At 38.1% G+C, this 19,008-nt stretch overlaps 2 protein-coding genes across 2 annotated transcripts in view; one reads left to right on the top strand and one right to left on the bottom strand.

The window, feature by feature from the left end:
• LOC110375738 (eukaryotic peptide chain release factor GTP-binding subunit ERF3A) overlaps positions 1 to 15,713 on the top strand; it is a 48,621-nt gene extending 32,908 nt beyond the window's left edge. The window contains exons 4-14 of the mRNA XM_021333989.3: positions 7,685 to 7,796; positions 8,114 to 8,254; positions 9,359 to 9,527; positions 10,212 to 10,277; positions 10,379 to 10,476; positions 10,810 to 11,042; positions 11,444 to 11,663; positions 12,176 to 12,515; positions 12,745 to 13,009; positions 13,345 to 13,403; positions 13,835 to 15,713. Of these exons, the coding sequence (XP_021189664.1) occupies positions 7,685 to 7,796; positions 8,114 to 8,254; positions 9,359 to 9,527; positions 10,212 to 10,277; positions 10,379 to 10,476; positions 10,810 to 11,042; positions 11,444 to 11,663; positions 12,176 to 12,515; positions 12,745 to 13,009; positions 13,345 to 13,403; positions 13,835 to 13,861 (1,730 nt within the window). The 3' untranslated portion in view covers positions 13,862 to 15,713. The remainder of the gene's footprint in view (positions 1 to 7,684; positions 7,797 to 8,113; positions 8,255 to 9,358; positions 9,528 to 10,211; positions 10,278 to 10,378; positions 10,477 to 10,809; positions 11,043 to 11,443; positions 11,664 to 12,175; positions 12,516 to 12,744; positions 13,010 to 13,344; positions 13,404 to 13,834) is intronic.
• A 453-nt stretch (positions 15,714 to 16,166) lies between these two features.
• Positions 16,167 to 18,178, bottom strand: LOC110375741 (succinate dehydrogenase assembly factor 3, mitochondrial). Its single transcript, XM_021333992.3, has 3 exons — positions 18,019 to 18,178; positions 17,614 to 17,795; positions 16,167 to 17,203 (listed from the first exon to the last, which is right to left on the bottom strand). Exons 2-3 carry the CDS (start codon positions 17,788 to 17,790, stop codon positions 17,018 to 17,020), a joined length of 363 nt encoding a protein of 120 aa, XP_021189667.3. The 5' UTR covers positions 17,791 to 17,795; positions 18,019 to 18,178; the 3' UTR covers positions 16,167 to 17,017.
• Positions 18,179 to 19,008: the final 830 nt, after the last annotated feature.

Here is a 19,008-nt window from a genome sequence, read left to right as displayed (position 1 = left end):
TGCTGCACGGGCAGTTGTAGCGCAAGAGCTGGTCGGAAAGCTATCTGGTTACTTTCTACCAGTATTTTTCTTATGGTTACGCCGCGTACGGGCTTCAGCAGCTGTGTAAAAACAATTTTTAAGACGTTTCTGGAAAGGAAGCGGTCGTCACGGGCCGAAGTGCATCAAAGCCTTGGCTTGTTTTCGGGGTATATGTATGAACCACTGTCCTAAATTGTCTGATATATTGACATCTCGTGCTCTGTTTTGAGGTAGGTATACCGAATGTACCATGGATTCGACGTTGACTGTACGGGTTATTCCCGTTCGGTAACACTCTTTCGTGAAAAAACCAGCATTCATGGACACTGTGAACGAACGAAACTTTTTTTCCCGATCGTCCACAGTGTCGACAAAAGAGTGTTACCGAGCGGGAATAACCCGACTGTAATCAGCACCGACCAAAGCAACTGCGCTAGCTACACCAGTCTCATCCAGCAGCATTTTTTAGAGTTAGAACAGTCTAGAGTCACTGTAAACTCAATTTAAATAATATTGGTACACTGTCGCTAAATGGAATAGGATTTGTTAGTGTGACCTCTTAGGGACTCGACTGGCCTGCGCTTAAGGCGAGGAAGTGGTCAACAAAAATTCCATAACCGGCACGCGCATCTAAGGCGCCAAAAGGGGTCGGAGCGTCTGAGCGGGGCGAGGATAACAATACGCGCGCTAGCTTATAACTAAAAGTCGTAAGCGACAAAATGGTTTTGTAATTTTAATATTTAGAAATGATAATTTAATAAAAATTCCTACTACCATTTTAAAGAGTATGTATATACTCAACTACTAAAAAAGTTAAGAGGCTTAAATCGGTCCCGTTTGCCCATAATATGTGAATCTCTTTTTAAAAAGAGGTATGTTTGATATATTTTTCTCTGTTATAAAAGTTACCTAATCATGTTTCTACAACTAACAAAATAAGGCTTATATCATGAACTTTCAGGTAACCAAGTTGTATTTTGATCCGTTTTGTATTTACTGAGAAAAATTGACATCCTTGGCGCCAAAAATTCCAATTCGTCCTCTTAACTTGAGAGTATTTGCGTTAAGCAGCTTCGGTATACCTACTTACCTATGTCTTCATGGGATATTAAGTATCTTGTATATGAAGAAATTTGAATGAAGTAGTTTTAGTTACTAATTACATCTGTACGCTCTAGGAGCAGGGCATAGTGAGACTTAATATTCTATTGTAGTAACCTATGAACACAGATTCAAGAGCTTTGATTTTGACCGAGTGGCTAACCACTCGGTCAAAATCAAAGCTCGGACTCTTTAATTTAGGACCTAAGTTATGTATTTAGGACCTAAGTCCTAAATACATAACAACATAGGTATCCTTTACCCAAGGTAGGTACGTACAGAAAATGTGCAGTGCCGTTCTCTGGTATATAAAAATATATGCACGGCGTTAAAATTGTATATATAGAACATAATCAATACTGCTCGACCTACTTAATTAAAGACTAGCAGGCAGGTATATAGTTTATTAAACCTCGTGTTCCTGGAAATAGCTCGAATCAGGGCCCGGGCCGGAGCGCCCGGCGCTCGAGTGAGCTTGCGCCGTACGGTGCTAGCTACCTACATATAGGTATTAACTAACATAAAGGACATGCGTGTATCTATGTAGATATATCTTGTCCACCTTACACGCATTTACCTATTTTAACTTATCCCAACCATGTTGAGGTCGGCATCCAGTCTAACCGGATTCAGCTGAGTACCAGTGCTTTACAAGAAGCGACTGCCTATCTGACCTCCTCAACACAGATACCCGGGCAACCCGATATCCCTTGGTTAGACTGGTATCAGACTTACTGGCTTCTGACTACCCGTAACGACTGCCAAGGATGTTCAATGACAGCCGGGATCTACAGTTTAACGTGCCATCCGAAACACAGTCAATGGTGTCTAAGATTTACTTAGAAAGTACATACAAACTCAGAAAAGTTGCATCGGTACTTGCCTGACCTGGAATCGAACCCGCGCCCTCATACTAGAGAGGTTGGTTCTTTACCCACTAGGCCACCATAACTTATATCTATTTTATTTTCTAACAATAATGCAGGCCTAACTATAGGTATGTGCTAATGATTTGCCCGCCTTAAAATTTTGACGGCAATTGGAATCTTATAGGTGGCACCTACCTACCAGACTACATGTGAAAAGGATGTCTAATTGCTGATGACAATAACCGATCCATATGTTGTTTTTTGATTATTATATAATGAAATCCGACATAATTTTTATGAAGCTAATGTCAAAATTCGATCTCCAATCGAGAAACAACGGATGGATCCGTATTGTAACTCGCAGTACGAAGGTGTTCTGTTCTGACCCTTAACCTTACTAAGTCGATATGTTATATACTTAGCCATCCTTAGAATCGACTTTTTTATTATATATAGGTACTTAATCCGTTTTCAAAAAAGCCGGTCAGATGCGAGTCAGCGGCAACACCGAGGGTTCTTGACAACTACAAAGTACCGACTCCTTGTCTCAAACTCTGAGGTCACGATTGCCGAACCATTACCTATCAGTTGAGCATAACTGTACCTACCTATGTAAGATGGCTAATGTGCTGGGGCTGGAAATTACTCTGGAAGCTACCTTTAATTATTATTATTAAGCTGCAATAGACACCGATCAGATGGATTTTTGAAGGTGTGCCAAAGGCCTTTAAGTATTAAACCATAAAAGAAGATGTCTTTGTAAGTACCTACTAGGGAAAGAAAACTATAATCAATGCCTATAATGAGAGTTAAATTGGCAGGTACCTAATCATGTCATATTATAACGTAAGTACCTAAATTAACAGTGAGTGCCTACATAAAACCAACTGCGAGGCAATAACGCTGTCCCGGTAAATTCAACATAGGTCTCTACCTAGTGCATCTATATTTAGTTCGGCTCGTAATAAATCAATATTGCGAGCCTCGTCCCTCGCCTCCCATTCCCGAGAGTGCAATGCCGATATATCTCTGTGCGTTGCACTCTCATCAAATACTCTCACAAAATAATTATTATATTAACTAGCTATATCCCGCCGTTCCATCCGCTTCCCGAGAAGTATTTGTCTCGGACAAAGACTATAAAACCACTTGACTGCGCATACAGTGCCCCGACGCTCGCCAAAAGTTAGTGATTTTGCGCGTACTATAAGGCTACGATCAGTACGATCCTTTAGTAGCGACCGTGAACTGACCAATAGTAGCCGCGGATTATGCCGCGTCCCCCCGCCCGCAGTGGTGAGTCGTGTTCTTAGAAGAAATTGGCGAGTGCGCTCTCTAGTGGTTATTTACTTTATGGTCTCGGACCTTCCCGCACCTTTCTCAGGTTCCAGGCTATGGACTAGGTGTCTTTGTACCTACCAAAAGTCATTTGAATCGGCACATCAGTAAAACTGACCAATGCCGTGAAAGTGCGACAAACATACAGAGTTACTATCGCATTTATATTATGAACAGGGATTTCTCAATGACCTTGGTTTGACCTCTCTATACTAGCTTTTGCATAAGTGGCGCCTCTACCGGACAAACGATGCATGCTACGATTAAATAATCTGAAGATTAAAGAAAAGCACAAATTATGTCTCTTGGTTACCTGAACACGTTCTGTTTCTGTATGTCTCTATCGTTCTTGCTAACTTTCAAAAAATATACCTACTTCCTAGAGGAAGGATAAATAGGTACATTTTTTTTAAAGACTCGAGTTGTCAGTTTGTCAAGCCTTTTGACGACGCCCTTTTAACGTATCTACCTACAAAAGCCGACTGCTGTGCACCTGGCTAGAGTTCGATTCCCTGGTCAAGCCGAAATCGCTTTGTGGGCTCACAAAGTAGCCATAAGTCTGAAAGTCGGAGACCACGTAAATATCGTTCTTACGTTAAGTATACCTATCTGTATCTATCCAGTCTCGTGCGTAGTAGACTTATCGGGCTATGAGTCCTGTGCAGCTGGCTGGGGCCCGATTCTCCTAATTTTACTTAAGCGCCATTCGATTGACGTTCGACTCGATTCGACTGAGATCCAATCCCGACTCGATTACGATTGAAGCGTATGTGGCATTCCGCTATTTTTTCTTTGAAATAAACGTTTTTATCCTTTTCTGTCATTCAATAATGAATCATTTTGTCTGCAAATGATTTACGATTGCAAAATGATTGTACAGCAAACTACTGTATAGACCAAAATCATCAAAATAGCAGACCAATCGCACACCAATCAAATGTCAATCGAATACGATTGGTCTTTTATTAGTAGCAGAATGCCCGATATGGTTAAAACTGCTATTACGATCATATTGCGATTCGATTTCTATTAGATTTTGACATTATTAACTTAGGAGAATCGGGGCCCAGATCTCTTTATTATATGAGAATATCCGCCATGGCCGATAATCGGCTAGGACGCCATTGTTATACACACAGGAACATTGAGCAATTAGGGTTAATATAGGTACACTAAACGGAATCATCTTTTTCTCGATCTAAATTGGGGTCGACTTTGACCGGGTGCAGCTGAGTACATGGAGCGGCTGCCTTTTCGACCTCCTCAAACCTACCCAGTTACCTACCACAACGGTCAATCCAATCCATCCATCCTCCGAGCCTTTTTTCCCAACTATGTTGGGGTCGGCTTCCAGTCTAACCGGATTTAGCTGAGTACCAGTGCTTTACAAGAAGCGACTGCCTATCTGACCTCCTCAACCCAGTTACCCGGGCAGCCCAATACCCCTTGGTTAGACTTACTGGCTGACTACCCGTAACGACTGTCAAAGATGTTCAATGACAGCCGGGACCTACAGTTTAACGGTCAATCCGATACCCCTTGGTAATACTGGTTTCTGGCTAAACGTTAAACCATAGATTTAAAATAGGTTCGCGCGTAAAACACTGCCAGAAATGTACGACGTACGTAGTGCCTACCTTATAAAGGTCGCCGGAAGACGCTGGATGCAGGTCGCCTCCAACAGGTATCTGTGGAGATCTAAGCGGGAGGCTTATGTTCAGCAGTGGACGTCCTATGGCTGAGATGATGATGATGATGATGATTTAGGAAGTAGAGATACCTAACTAATTCCGGTGTTTAGGTTCTTTTATTTTCTCAAATATTTTTCGAAAGTGGTAACGAAAATAAGTTCACGTAGTCGTAGTATATGCAGTAGAAGTTAGGGACGTTTTCTTTTTGGATTTTCATTATTTTAATAATGTTTAGGTATTTTATTTTAGTGTGCAGTATATGTTTAGAATATTTGATCTAACCATCCATGAGGTTTACTGAGAAAATTCAATTCTGGGTTAAGCTTGTCCTCGTGCATCATCTTCTCCGAAATTTTATCTAATGTATTTATAGTGTATTGCAAAAACGTATAACTAAATGATATAACTGGTCGGAGAAAATAAAAAAAACAGGCCAAGTGTGAGTCGGACTCGCGTACGAAGGGTTCAACATTTCATAATTATAATACATTCCGTATTCTGTGAATATTTCAAGCATCTACCTGTTGCCGTTATCGATATCAAGCAAAAAATTGCAAAAAAATCTCATTTTTTGTATGGGAGCCATTATTTTATTCTACACGTTATTTTATTCTAGTTTTCTGTATTTGTTGTCTATAACAATAGAAATGCATCATCTGTGAGAATGTCAACTCTCGGTTCATGAGATACAGCCTGGTGACAGACGGGCGGACGGAATAATATATAATTAAATAATATAATACATTTTATAAAGATGATCTTTATTTTTGAGAGGGTTTTCTCTTATTCATTTAAGGGGGACAATAATGTAACAAGAAACCTTTCAAAAAACTGTACATACAAATCACAAAATCTACTACACATATATTTATTTGTACAATCGTGGATACATATGCACTTATAATAAGGTACCAACGTGTATAAATCGCTCACTGCGCATGTCGCAAATACTAACTACTAGTAGAGATGGTTATCATTGAAACCGTATCGATAGTTGCAATAACGAAGCACTTTTAAATAATAACACTAACTTCTAAAAATATATTAGGTGTGTTCTCATGTATGTAATGTCTTAATCCTGCATATTTACGTAGTAACAAAAAATCTAGCAAGTTGTGTGGCGCGAACTAAATCTACTTAGAAAAATTATATATGTTTTTGGCATGGTTTATCAATGTATTTGTTAATAGCAGGCCTACCTATTCGCAATGCTGTATTTGTCGATATAATCCTTGATAGCAGTTGCACTGCCCTATTGGGGCGAACGAGGGACAATCGCTCGCTAGGAGCGTCAGACGGGTCACATCCCGCGCTCCGAGCGGTAGCGCGAGATGTGATCTGTCGGTAATAAATACCCTAATATTAAAATACTGCAATTGCAAATGCAGATATTTTATCTAGAATTTTTTTATATCGTTTTCAAAAGTAATTAGGAAATATTATAAGAAAAGAAAGTCTTTTTGTCTGTTTTATTCGCTGAGAATTATTCGGCTAAAATTAAAATTATGTAGATATGTACGGACAAAATACGATATAGATTACAAGAAATAAGCAAAATTCTGAAAATTTGGAATACTCAGCTATTTTCATGTACTCGACTGAAACTCCATATAAGGGCTACTTTGAGCGCAGATCGGAAACTATTTTCAGCTGCGCTTGCGCAATACATACCAATTTATTTTTATTTAACTGTCATCTATCAAAATACCTTTAATTGTTTTAAGTACTTTGACTTGGCAAGGTAGCCAAGTCTGGCCAAGGTATGGTGGAGAAAATTCACCGATCCTGATTGCCATGCTTGTGACGTCATCCATGGCTGGCGTGACTTATCCTCCTCGCAATCTTTGCTAGTACAGCAACTAAGCAACTGCCACAAGGTTCCAACTTTTGTGTTCTGCATGTTGCTATTAAATCGCATAAAAAGATCCTACACTCCACTGAACAGAAATATAGACATGGTGCTTGTAGTAGCTTGTGTAGTAGCTTGACACTTCTGTGGCAACAAGATCATATGGCCTCTCCAAAACCAACCTTACAGCTACCAGTTTTTCTTCGAGAACCTCTATCTATAGCCTTTCATGTCTAAGCGTCCTGTCTAAAAATGATTTTGCGACCTCATGAGCACCTGCACTTTGATCTAATTTATTAGTCAAAGAAAGGACAAGTCGAAAAAGTTAATACTATTCTACCTCTAAGCCGCGCTATGATCTGATCAATCCTACTGGATCTAGAACACATCGATGTTCAGAAAGGGAAAGAAAGTAAGTGAATAAAAGTCAGGAAGTGCATAATTACATAATAAACACCGTTCATTCTCACGGCCTACTTGCGTCGGCGCATGCTTTGAATGGCTACGATATAGAGCGATCTAGCTTGAGTTACCTACGGCCACTATTTGCTTTTATAAGGCCAGTAGAATACTCGGGTTTTGTATTAGTACCATTGTTATTGCGAATGATAGTGTATTTTCAATGCGTCATTGCTTTGCTATCCTATTCGTTTTATCTACTATTTTTTTCTTCGTGTATGTTGTTTTACTTGATTATATCTAGATTTTGAAGTGTTCGTCGACCAGATCTTGAGCTGGCCTTATAAAATCAATTTTGCATTTAATCACGTTGATAGCCGACGTATCTAGTTTTTTATCAAAGTTTCTTGTTGCAGGTGACAAATGGATGATTTCCTGTTTGGGCGTCCTGTACCTTACGAAGGGTCTTTTCTACAGAGTCGTTCCCGCCGACCAGAGAGTCGACGAAGCCTACGCTGGCGTTTTTAGGTAAGGGTCTGAGGGAAGGCGGTCTGAGATGGCATAGTTTTTGAAAAAAAAAAAAAAAAGATTTTTGGGAAACTTCATCTACGTAGCCTCTATCCTTCTTATGTGTCTACTCACAAACCAGTCGCAACTAAATTAAGTATGTGAAGTTTTCAACGCCTACTGATTACGTTATGTCACACTCGTGGGTGGTTTGCACTTGTACTCAAATCCAAGGAAAATTAAACAGTTCAAATAAGTATCCACAGATTTCGTAAACAACTTTTTACGAGGACCTATTACAAAGTGTACTTAATGTAGATAATCGATTATTTTCGCAGGTTTCGTCTATGGTGGTGTGGACAATGGCTAGAAGTGCTCGTGGACGATCGCTTGCCGACCGTGAACGGCAAACTTGCATTCCTACAGAGCAATCACACGGAACAGATGTGGCCAGCACTACTGGAAAAGGCTTACGCTAAGTAGGTTTGACTTCAATCGTGAATTTATTTATTTTATTGCCTTAGTTTTTGTTCACATATGACCTAGCTGTGCTGCAAGTCAGGTGGATCATCATCTGCCTAGCCTTTTCCTAGCTATGTTGGGGTCGGCTTCAAGTCTAGCAGGATGCAGCTGAGTACCAGTGATTTACAAGGAGCAACCACCTATTTGACCTCCTCAACCCAGTTACCCGGGCGACCTAATACCCCTTGGTAAAAATGATTGTCAGACGTTCTGACTTCTAACTACCCGTAACTAATTGACAACCTGGACCCAATAGTTTATCGAACCTTCTAAAACTGGAAAGAACTCGTCATGATAAGATGGTGCCAAGGTGCCAAGGATGGCTTAGCCTTGTGATGCATCGATCCGCGCTATTTTAACTAAGCTACTAGCTCTTTATGTCAGGGGAATGTCATGCCCTGTATGTATTTTTAATGTTAGTGATGGAGCGGTCGATATGTCATACTCCCCTCCCCGCTTCAAGACATATCACTCCCCGCTTTGCACTACCGTATCACCGGCTAACGAGTGAAATGATTAATAAAATTGGACAAGGATTCTGTTAGGTATTCTTGACAGTAATGGTGCTATCAAGGCTAGTTTCCCAACTTGTTAAATACTTACAGGTAGAGAATAGCAAACTGAAGATAATAATTTGGAGAACACTAGAAAAAAAAACACTTTTATAAAATATTCTCGTCATCCATTTTAAATACTAGAGCTTCCACTAACTACTTACACATGTTTGACAGATATACTTGCAGATTTGTCTCGCGAAATCTTTGCTGACAAGTTACGATAATCGTTATTAAAAATTATTATTGTAATTAAATATCTATGCGAAGAAGTCTGACCATGCCATGTTACTACACTAGCTTCTGCCAGCGGTTTTACATGCGTTCTGTGGGAGCTGCTCCACGAACCCGGACAAAAAAGAGACTATAGCCTCCCTCGATAAATCTAAAACTGAAATATTTTTTCAATTCGGAATAGTAGTTGATTAGCGCGTTCAAGCGACACACTTTTCCTTCAGCTTTATAATATTAACAAGCATATATATAGAAATTATCTTTGTTTTTCAGACTGCACGGATCCTACGAGGCCCTAAAATACGGGAGCTTACTTGACGGGCTGGCGGACCTCACGGGGGGCATCACCGAGTCGCTGCAGATGACCGAACTGACTGATGCCGAGACCCTGAGGAGTTTGCTAAAGAACACCAGTCTCGTTACTGCACACCATGTGGCTACTGTAAGTATTCTTACTATCCTGTAGTAGCCCCAGCACTCGGAGACATTTTATGGTTACTTAAGCCATTTCTTTGGCAATCCGTCACTAAGAAGTGACTTAAGTAATCATTATTCCCCTTACTTATAAAATCTCTAATCACCTTCTAAGCAACATTTTAACTAATCACTACTTAAAGTCTTAAGTAGTGATTATATGTTAGTTAAGAAATGCTTAAGCAACGTTTACAAGTAAGAATTTTCTTAAACAGCCCTTAAGTATTACTTATATTTAATTCACGTTTATAAGTAAGGCTGTAAATGTTTCTGAGTGCAGGGTAAGAGATTTAACAATCTTCTTAGGAAAATCCTTCTATGGTCCCCTTTTGATCGGTAGGCAGTGTTTGCTAAAATCTATCGTGTAAAATTAAGTGTAAATATACATAAAACCCAGCGAAAGTGCTATGTTCAGAAGTCCTTTGTGCGAATGCGAATGTTATCCAATTAAACGTGCAAGTGTCACTGCGAAAGAATTTTAGGGACACATAATTTTCTTTAACTTTTTTTTTAACCAAAAGCCTACCTACGTACCTATGCACCTACGAATATTTTATTGTTAAAGTTTGTCAGAATTTTATCAAAAAATTAAGGTTCTAGGTAAAAAAGAGTCGTTTGCTACTTAAACAATAATCTAAACAATACATTTCAGGCCCCTGAAGATAAAATTCCCGAGCTTCAATCCGAAATGAATTACGTTGTATTGAACGTGGAACAGGTAAGGGATAACTTATAACAATTTAAAAGGTTCTTCTTTGTTTTTTCGAGATGTCAGACAGTTGTACAGTTCATAGCTTGGATTTTCTTCTTAACTTGCAGGTGGAAAGCACCAAAGGTCTAGTACATGTCGTGCGTGTACTTCGGCCGCTCGGCATAGGAGAAGTTCCCGTACCCTACATAGTATTGAACCCAGATTCGTAAGTTATCATTTGTTTTCTTCCCTATGAATTTCTTTTGGAACTCTTACTCGACGCACAAAGGCATTCAGTAACCACAGTGTAAACCTGCAACTTTCTACTTATACTTACTTCCACTCAGTTTAAAAATATTATTTAAAAACAAAAGCCCGACCATGTTAAAAATCTCATCTAACGACCCGAAACGGCAGAAAATAAATAAGCTGTCGCAGTTGGGGGACTATTCTATAGAATATCTACTTACCTCTTTATCTAGCTAAGAACTACCCCAACTGTTATTCTTTTCTTCTAATATACTTCTACAAGTATAAATATAAAACTCACGATTTTCAGCTGGCAAACTATCCCTCAGCAAGAACGAGACCGCTTCATCTCAACACCTAAAGGCATTTGGATGTTGTTCTCGGAATTTCAACGCGTTTTCACACGCATCGAAGTAGTGCACTTGGACTCAGAGACCTGTAGAGCAGAACCGTTCTTAGCTGACAAATCAAAGTGGCAGATGAAGATGCACCAAGGTGGCTGGAAGCGAGGAGTCTCGGCTGGAGGATGTCGGAACTATACGAGTGAGTACTTTTTGGAATGTACAAATGAAGCGGAACAGGTGTTCCTTCGAAGTTTATAAATAAGTCCTATTAGATACTTTAATGTAAACTTCTTACTACCATTGTTAACCCAATACCTACCTAGGGATCTATCAGATAGAAGGCGGTCACGCGGTCAAGCGTTCAAGCGGTTAGTTTTGCGTTCTGAGTGTTATATTACGTTACATAGGTATACTCACACAGAAGGCATTCTGACCGCGTCGTTCAAGTAGAAGTAGTAGTAGTAGAGCTCGAACGCAGAAAGGGAACGCAGAACGCTCGACCGCGTGACGTGACCGCTCTCTGTCTGATGAATCCCTTAGTTAAAACTTTCAACTATATGATATGTACCTACCTACCTACATTATTTATGTACATTGCAGATTTTTTTCACACCAACCCACAAATCCAAATAGTCCTAACAGAACCGGATACAGTCATCATATCTCTCAACCAGCACTGTACTATGGAACCCAAAGTCATCGGCTTCAGCATTTTCAAAATTCCTGCACCTTTGAATGAGACTGCCAGAGCTTTATTCTTCAGAAAAGTGAAAAGTACCATAAATTCTCAATACACAAATAGTCGACAAGTTACTCACAGGTATGTATGTAATGAGTAAAATTTAAAATTATTTTGAAATATATAAACTAGAATGAAGACATCAGATAGATATTGTACAAACTTTCTCTATATTCTATTATATTTCTATAGATAGTTAAAATAGTAAATAGATCGACAATCGAGCGATTAAAAAATCAAGTAAGTACTTACTTACGTCAGTTGAGTGAGTTTTTCATGTGTTAGTAAAAATGACCTGCTTTTATCAACTTTGAAATCGATAGTTGCTGTGTTTCTTTATTTTGATCATAGAACATTTTTCAAAGTATCGCTGGTTTTGTTGTTATGCGTTTGATATATACGGGACCACTACTGCCTCTTAGAAGAGTGTCCGCATTTTAGTAGTCATGCCACATATAGTACCTGTTACGCATTGCCAATATATCAAACAGTAGCAGGATACTAAATCTATGGTTAAAATTGACAAGGACCTTTTCCGCACAAATTTGTGACCTCCCGTCCCAATTAATTATTAAATGGCTATCATTTCACAGATCACGGTTAGAAGCAAGTGCCTTCATAATTATGCCTACAACATTTGAGCCACGCGATGAAGCTAACTTCACTTTAAGAGTATTCTCAAGCAAACCGATCAAGATGAAGTTGCTGGACAATCCGCCGCAGATGACGAAAACTGCTATAGTAAAAGCTCTCCCGGTAGTAAAAGTGAATAGCTTCAAGCAATACGAAGCTATATTTCTCCAATTGGCTGATGAACATAAGTCAATAGATCCATTTGAACTGCAAGAACTGCTTGACGCGTGTCTCCCTAATGACTACATCAAGAGTTGCGCTTCTATAGACACGTGCAGACAGATTGTTTTGTCGTTAGATGTATCCTTTTCAATATTTTTTTTTTTTGATTCGTGATTAATGTATTGAATATCACGCGATATAGCACGCGATTGACCACTATCTCACACAAAAATATGTGTGCCCCTGTTTTCTCAGTTAGATACTGTTTTTCTCTTGGTTTTGTACTAAGTCGTAATTTAATCATGTTTTTACTATTTTAAAATTACTTAATTAAAAAATGCATAATATTCTTTAACCAACCCCACAGAAAAAAGGCACAGGTCGAATAACGCTATCTGACTTCAAAGACCTAATGTGTAGTTTGAAGCACTGGCAGCTCGTATTCAGGACGCACGCTCTAGAAAAGATGGGTGTCCTGAGGGCTGAGAGGTTTCGTGACGCACTCCGAGACGTCGGCTTCATAGTACCCGAGAAAGTGATGAACCTCCTTGTTCTGAGGTATATGAGAAAAGACGGCATGCTCAGGTTCGGTGACTTCGTTTCGGCTGTGATGCATCTACATCGTGCCTTTGGTAAGAACACAAATATTAGCCCAATACCTACCTGCCTAGCTTTTCAAGGGTTACGTAGTTATATCCGAGCGTTATAGTTACGACATGTCTGTCCGTCCGTCCGTCCGCTGAAAATCTCAAAAGTAGAACTTTGTAGACTTTCAGGAAAATAAGTGTAGTTTGGGCTACTTCACTGTTTAGATTTTTTCTGAGTTGACGGGGTCGGGAGAGTCATTTTCGGGAAACTACAAAACCCTACATTGACCGTGCCCACTCACTATTTTTTTTCTACTACCTACTCCCTAAGAAAATAAATCTCCTAAGTAAGTACCTAATATCTTGTAATTTTTTCCCAGAAATATACCACAGAAGCAACAGCCTACGAACGGAAGGCGTTCAAATGAATTTAACAGAGGTAAATGCTTAAAAATATAAATTAAATAGAATCATCATCACCTTAGAATTGTTATCTTTAGTGCTATTATAGCTACTTTGTGTTTCTACTTTAATTCGGTAACGATTGCTATCATTAAGACTTTGCGCGTTTTGCTTTGTAAAAAAACTGGTACACAACAGCTGCATTCGGTTTGACTGGAAGCCGACCCCAACATAATTGGGGAAACGCCCAGACGGCCGATGAGTCTTTGCGCAGATGCTAGTTCCATATTCACTTACATAATAATAATTGATCGAATAATAATTAAAAAAAATTGCATTGAAAAGTAGGAAAATCCGATTTGAAATTTTTTTTTCTATTGGAAAGCCTCTAGCTAGGGTGATGGTGACGGGACGCGAATGCAAATGGTTAGTTAATAAAATATTAATTTTAATCATTTTTGTTCACAGTGGCTGAAGAATGCTTTTATGTGTTAAGAATTCAAGACTGGAAGTGCTAGCGGTAATGCAGAAAGGAAGGAATAAGTGTACTAATGTTGTATAACTTTGCGTGTTGTGATTACGTTATATTTTTGGACGTATTTAATAACCAGTGTTTCGGCTATTATTCCGATTACCTCTTAGTTTGTACTACAACCATCAGTCGATAATACTTAGGTTAAGTATTTAGGCACCTAAAATCATTATGGGACCATAGACGGTGGCTGACTTAGTAATTTAGAAGGCAATGCAGATTTTTAGAGGAGACTAATGCTCATAAAAGATGTTTGTTTACATAGTAGCCATTAATAACTAAGTAGCTCACTACTGGGTTGTGATACGATTTCAGGAAAACGAAGAACCGTTTCCACCACTAATCATTAAATGTTTAGCGCTAAAATGTAATTTAAAAGTATAGTGAAATAGTAAACATTAGGTACTGATAAATAGGTGCCTGAGACAACATGCTGGTTCGTATATAGGTCGACGATGGCACAGACACTTTATGTAGCGGTACTTATTACATATTCTCTATTTAAGTAAGCACTAAAGCAGCCATACTCAACCTTTTTTGGCGGAGCCACATAGACCATAGAATAAACAAATCGAAGAGACGCGCAGGTCGCAAAAAAAAGATGAAAAAAAAATCCGACGAAGTTGGAATCGCGTACGAGGGGGTTCGAGTACTAAACATCGAAGCACAGACCAGTATATAAATGAAGGGCGCGATTTTTTTTTTGGTAGTTTCAAATCCCCCTTTCACCCCTTGAAGTTTTGTAACTGGGGCTGATCCAGGTGGGTCAATCACAAAGGCTCGGCATGCCGCAGGATGAGTATGGCTGCACTAACGGTAGACAATCTTGATAGAACTTTTTACACAAATACCTACCTACATATAAAACAAATAAACTAAGTACTGCTCCAATTGATATTTGTATCTTTCTATTAGGTTTTTAAATTCACATTTACCTTTTATAAACTTTTCTGTAAAAATATTTATATCAAGATAAAGTAACTATTAAGTTGATATACCTGCTCTTAGGGAACCCACACAAAACTGCGATGCGATATGGCCTAGCTAGGAAACATGTCTCTTGTAAGGAGAAGCCACTGAACACTAAACTAAGAATAAATAATCAATGGTGTTAGACAAGCAACGTATATAAACTCATTTGCAAAAAAAACTACTAACATATTCCAATCATTAAAAAAATATGAAGCAAACATAAAGTTCTTAAAACCAAGATTTTGTATAGGTGGCCCACTTTTTTGCACAAGAGTGTATTTATCTATTTAATAATTAATTATCTTGATAATGCATGACTGAACCAAAATAAATTTATTCAACGTTCAAATTCATTTATTCGATACGATATCAGATGTCCATTGTTAATAACTAGCCGTTTTCCCGCGGTTTCACCCTCGTCACATGAGAAATACCTTCTGTACCGGGGTAAAATGTAGCCTTACTTAGGAAGAACTTTCGAAAAACAAAAAAACAGTGCACTAAAGTTTGTTTTGTGTGGGTGCCCTAAATAAAGTTCATCGAACACGAGTAGCAATTTTCCATACCTAGCTTATGAACACAAAATATACCTAAGCTGTAATGATCTCGCTTAACTCAAAATAATAATTAGCCTTTTTAAATTTAGGTGTAAATAATAGAATCGTAAATCCACCGGCTTGGTACTTGCATTAGTTAGGAATTAGTGTAGGTTCCTAATTAATTGATTTCGATACACAGAAATTGAAATGTACGTACCTATTTTTTGGTTTTGTTTTCATTGCTTGTAATTTAAGTGAAATACCTATATCTGGTTGACGAATAAAGTGATTTGTATAAAACCTATTTTGTTGTTTCATTCTAGATACCTGTGTAACTAATACATAAGGTCAATAAAGAGGTGAGTAGGTATACCTACCTACCTACTTAGATTTTTTGTTTATTTTTACCCTAAAGTAGGAGTCTATCGTATGTCGCTTACGTAAAATTAGCAGAATCGAGCCCCAGACTGGAAGCCGAACTCAACATAAGAAAAGGCTTGGCGGACGGCAGGTGAGTTGATAATATATGAAAGGACCTAAATAATTGCTAAATAACTGTCATGATAAAGCATTTGCATTTTTGCGGTTTTTGAAAATACAGCTGTATTAATTCCACGACTGGGGTTCGATTCCCCATTGAAGAAAAGCCTACTTTTGTTTTTTTTTTTTATATAGCATAGCATACTTACTTCATTTTTTTTAAATATGTCTATAATCTGTAGATAATTTTTTTTAGGATAAATAAAAATGACTCTGATGAACAAATTGATCTATTATTATTCTACTTATAAATAATACAAACTCAACTACATAATACTATTTACAGCAACTTCACGATTAAATCACCAAATCACAGCAAGAACGGCAATCTATTTAGGTACAGTCAATGCTAAAGTCGCTATACAATTGTGTCATATCCAAATTCCCAAAACAGCTGCACATCGCCTTTAACAGGGCTCATAAATGAGTACGTAATGCACATAAATAACTTAACTGTCTCATGAGTCATATATGATACACACAGATTGTTTAACTATTGTGTCTATATCGTGGACAGTGAAGTGGTTAAAATGATCCGGAATCTGACCGATATTAAACCAACCAAATAGTCCATAAATTGCTTGACTACACTAACGCTAGAAAGCAGCTGCCTTGGTAATTTAGATGCGTATTACAAAGCAAACTGGAGGCAATAACAAGATAAACTATTTCTTATGGATCCAACTATGCGATGGATTTAATTTGCTCTCCCGGCTTTGAGTAAAGATGCATGATGCAGGGTAGTAGCCTAGTGGGTAAAGCACCAATCTCTCAAGTATGTATGGGTTGGATTCCAGGTTACAAATTAAGTCCATGGTTTGTGTTTTGTCCACACAAAATTAGAACTTTATAATAGATGGAGGCTAAACACTGGTATGCCACTGCGAGCGGATAGACTAGAAGTCAATATCAACATGGTTGGAAAAAAGCAAGGCTGAATCAATTTAAAACTTATGAGAGTTAAGTAAGTTCTTAATGGTTTCAAACTAATGAAAAGCAAATTTAGCTCAATCCATAAGAAATATCTTAATAAATACAGATACTGAAACAAAATTACTTAAACTTGAATCATTTCTTATCTTCAATGTCGTTTTTACTAGTGGGTTCCGTAGCTGCTTTATGGAGTTCATACAATTGAACTAGCTGCTCGTCAGTCATGTGATCTAGAAGTTGAGGGTCTAGGTATTCACCTACTTTCTTCTTCTTCACTTGCTGTAGGGGTTTCATCTGCTTAGCTAATGTTATTGCATAGTCCTGAAATAGAATAAGAAAGATTTTCTTATCTCCCCATGTACATTGTGTATCTGGATAATAATTAATAAGGTAGTGTTTACGCTTCTGGAATTAATAAACTTTTAAACATGGTATTATCAACATACTTTGTTGTATCAATCACAGAGTTATTGAAAACTAGTTGTTTTGTCGTAGTTTTACTACTGACCTGGGTAAACTACTAATATAACTTCTGCCCATTCCCAGATAAAATATAACCTAGGTTACTAGGGAATCGGGCAGCATTCCAATAGTGAAATATTTTTTTATATCAGTTCAGTCATCAGAGCATATAGAGTAGAAATAAACATGGAATTTCCTCTTTATTATATAACAATAGGTGATAACTAAATTATTATAATCCTACATTATGCTTATTCAAGGCCACATACCGTCCATTCGTTGAGGAATATCTTTGCTTCCTCAGGGTTACACTTCTTATGCCTTTTGAATTCATCTCTTGCATAGTTATCACCCATGATCCGAAGCTCTGGCGGCAGAGCTCTATGGACTCTGAATATCAGCTTATAAAGCCGACGCACACGGGCTGCATGTTCCAACGATGACATAGGTTCTGAAAAATACCAGGAAATAACCATTCATGAAATATATCGTAGGTAGGGGTAATAGTTGAAAACTGTTCGTCAAAATGACAGAAACTGTAGATCGCATTCAATTTCATGGAGTTAAATTCGTCGAAAAGGAAGTTTTTATACATTAATTAGCGATAGTTAAATTGGGACCAAAACATTTTCATAACCTAAAAAAATACATTGGGCTTAATATTTGAAACTTACACACAACGTTGTTACAAAAATATTCAAGATTATGTTATATTTGGTTTTATTAATAATAGAAAATCCTATTTATGTAGTAGGTATTACAGAAGGCTTTTATTTTGGAATTTTTGAAACCTGAAACACTTGTCAGTTTGACAGAGAAGGATCTGTCAAGTGCACGTTAACTGTCAAATGTTCAACTTTGTTCGTTACATGGAATTAATAAGTATTACGTACAACTGGAGAGACTTGGCGTGCACTTGGTCAGGCCATGTCCAGCAGTGGACTGCGATAGGCTGATGATGATGATGACGTACAACTGGAAAGCCTACTGTGCACAGTAGGCTTTCCATGCGACTAAGCACGCGCCGAGTAAGAGGTCATAAATCTTGGTTCGTCTCTTTCTAACTAGTGTAACCATTCTAATCTGGGCCCCGATACTCCTAAGTTAATAATGTCAAAACCGAATAGAAATCGAATCGCAATATGATCGTAATAGCAGTTTTAACCATATCGGGCATTCTGCTACTAATAAAAGACCAATCGTATTCGATTGACATTTGATTGGTGTGCGATTGGTCTGCTATTTTGATGATTTTGGTCTATACGGTAGTTTGCTACGAATTAAGGACAATGGGCGATGCCGGTCCAAATGTCCACCACGAACGAGACTTATATGGCTAAATGGCCCGTTAAATATAGAACATTTTTTGTTGTGAAAGTAAAAAAAAATATAATCCCAGAAAAAAGTTATAGAAACAATCAAATAAAACATTTTATAGATTTTTACAATTTCATTTTTTCAATTACTTTTCGTGATGTTCGATTTTCGTACTTTCTGTAACATCTGACAAAATAGAATTGTTCCTTATTAAAGTAGACACCACCAGTTACATCGAACTTTCTGAGATTCAGGAACCGCTGAGTAGGTATATTCAAACACTTCTGGCGCCTCGATTGGTTAGTGATTCGTACATCCATGGGGCAAAAAAATATGGGCTGTTTATA

This window comes from Helicoverpa armigera, chromosome 1, assembly GCF_030705265.1.
Source record: "Helicoverpa armigera isolate CAAS_96S chromosome 1, ASM3070526v1, whole genome shotgun sequence".
Taxonomy (NCBI): domain Eukaryota; kingdom Metazoa; phylum Arthropoda; class Insecta; order Lepidoptera; family Noctuidae; genus Helicoverpa; species Helicoverpa armigera.
The sequence above is the reverse complement of the archived record's forward strand: the minus strand, read 5'-3'. Positions and strand labels throughout refer to the sequence as shown.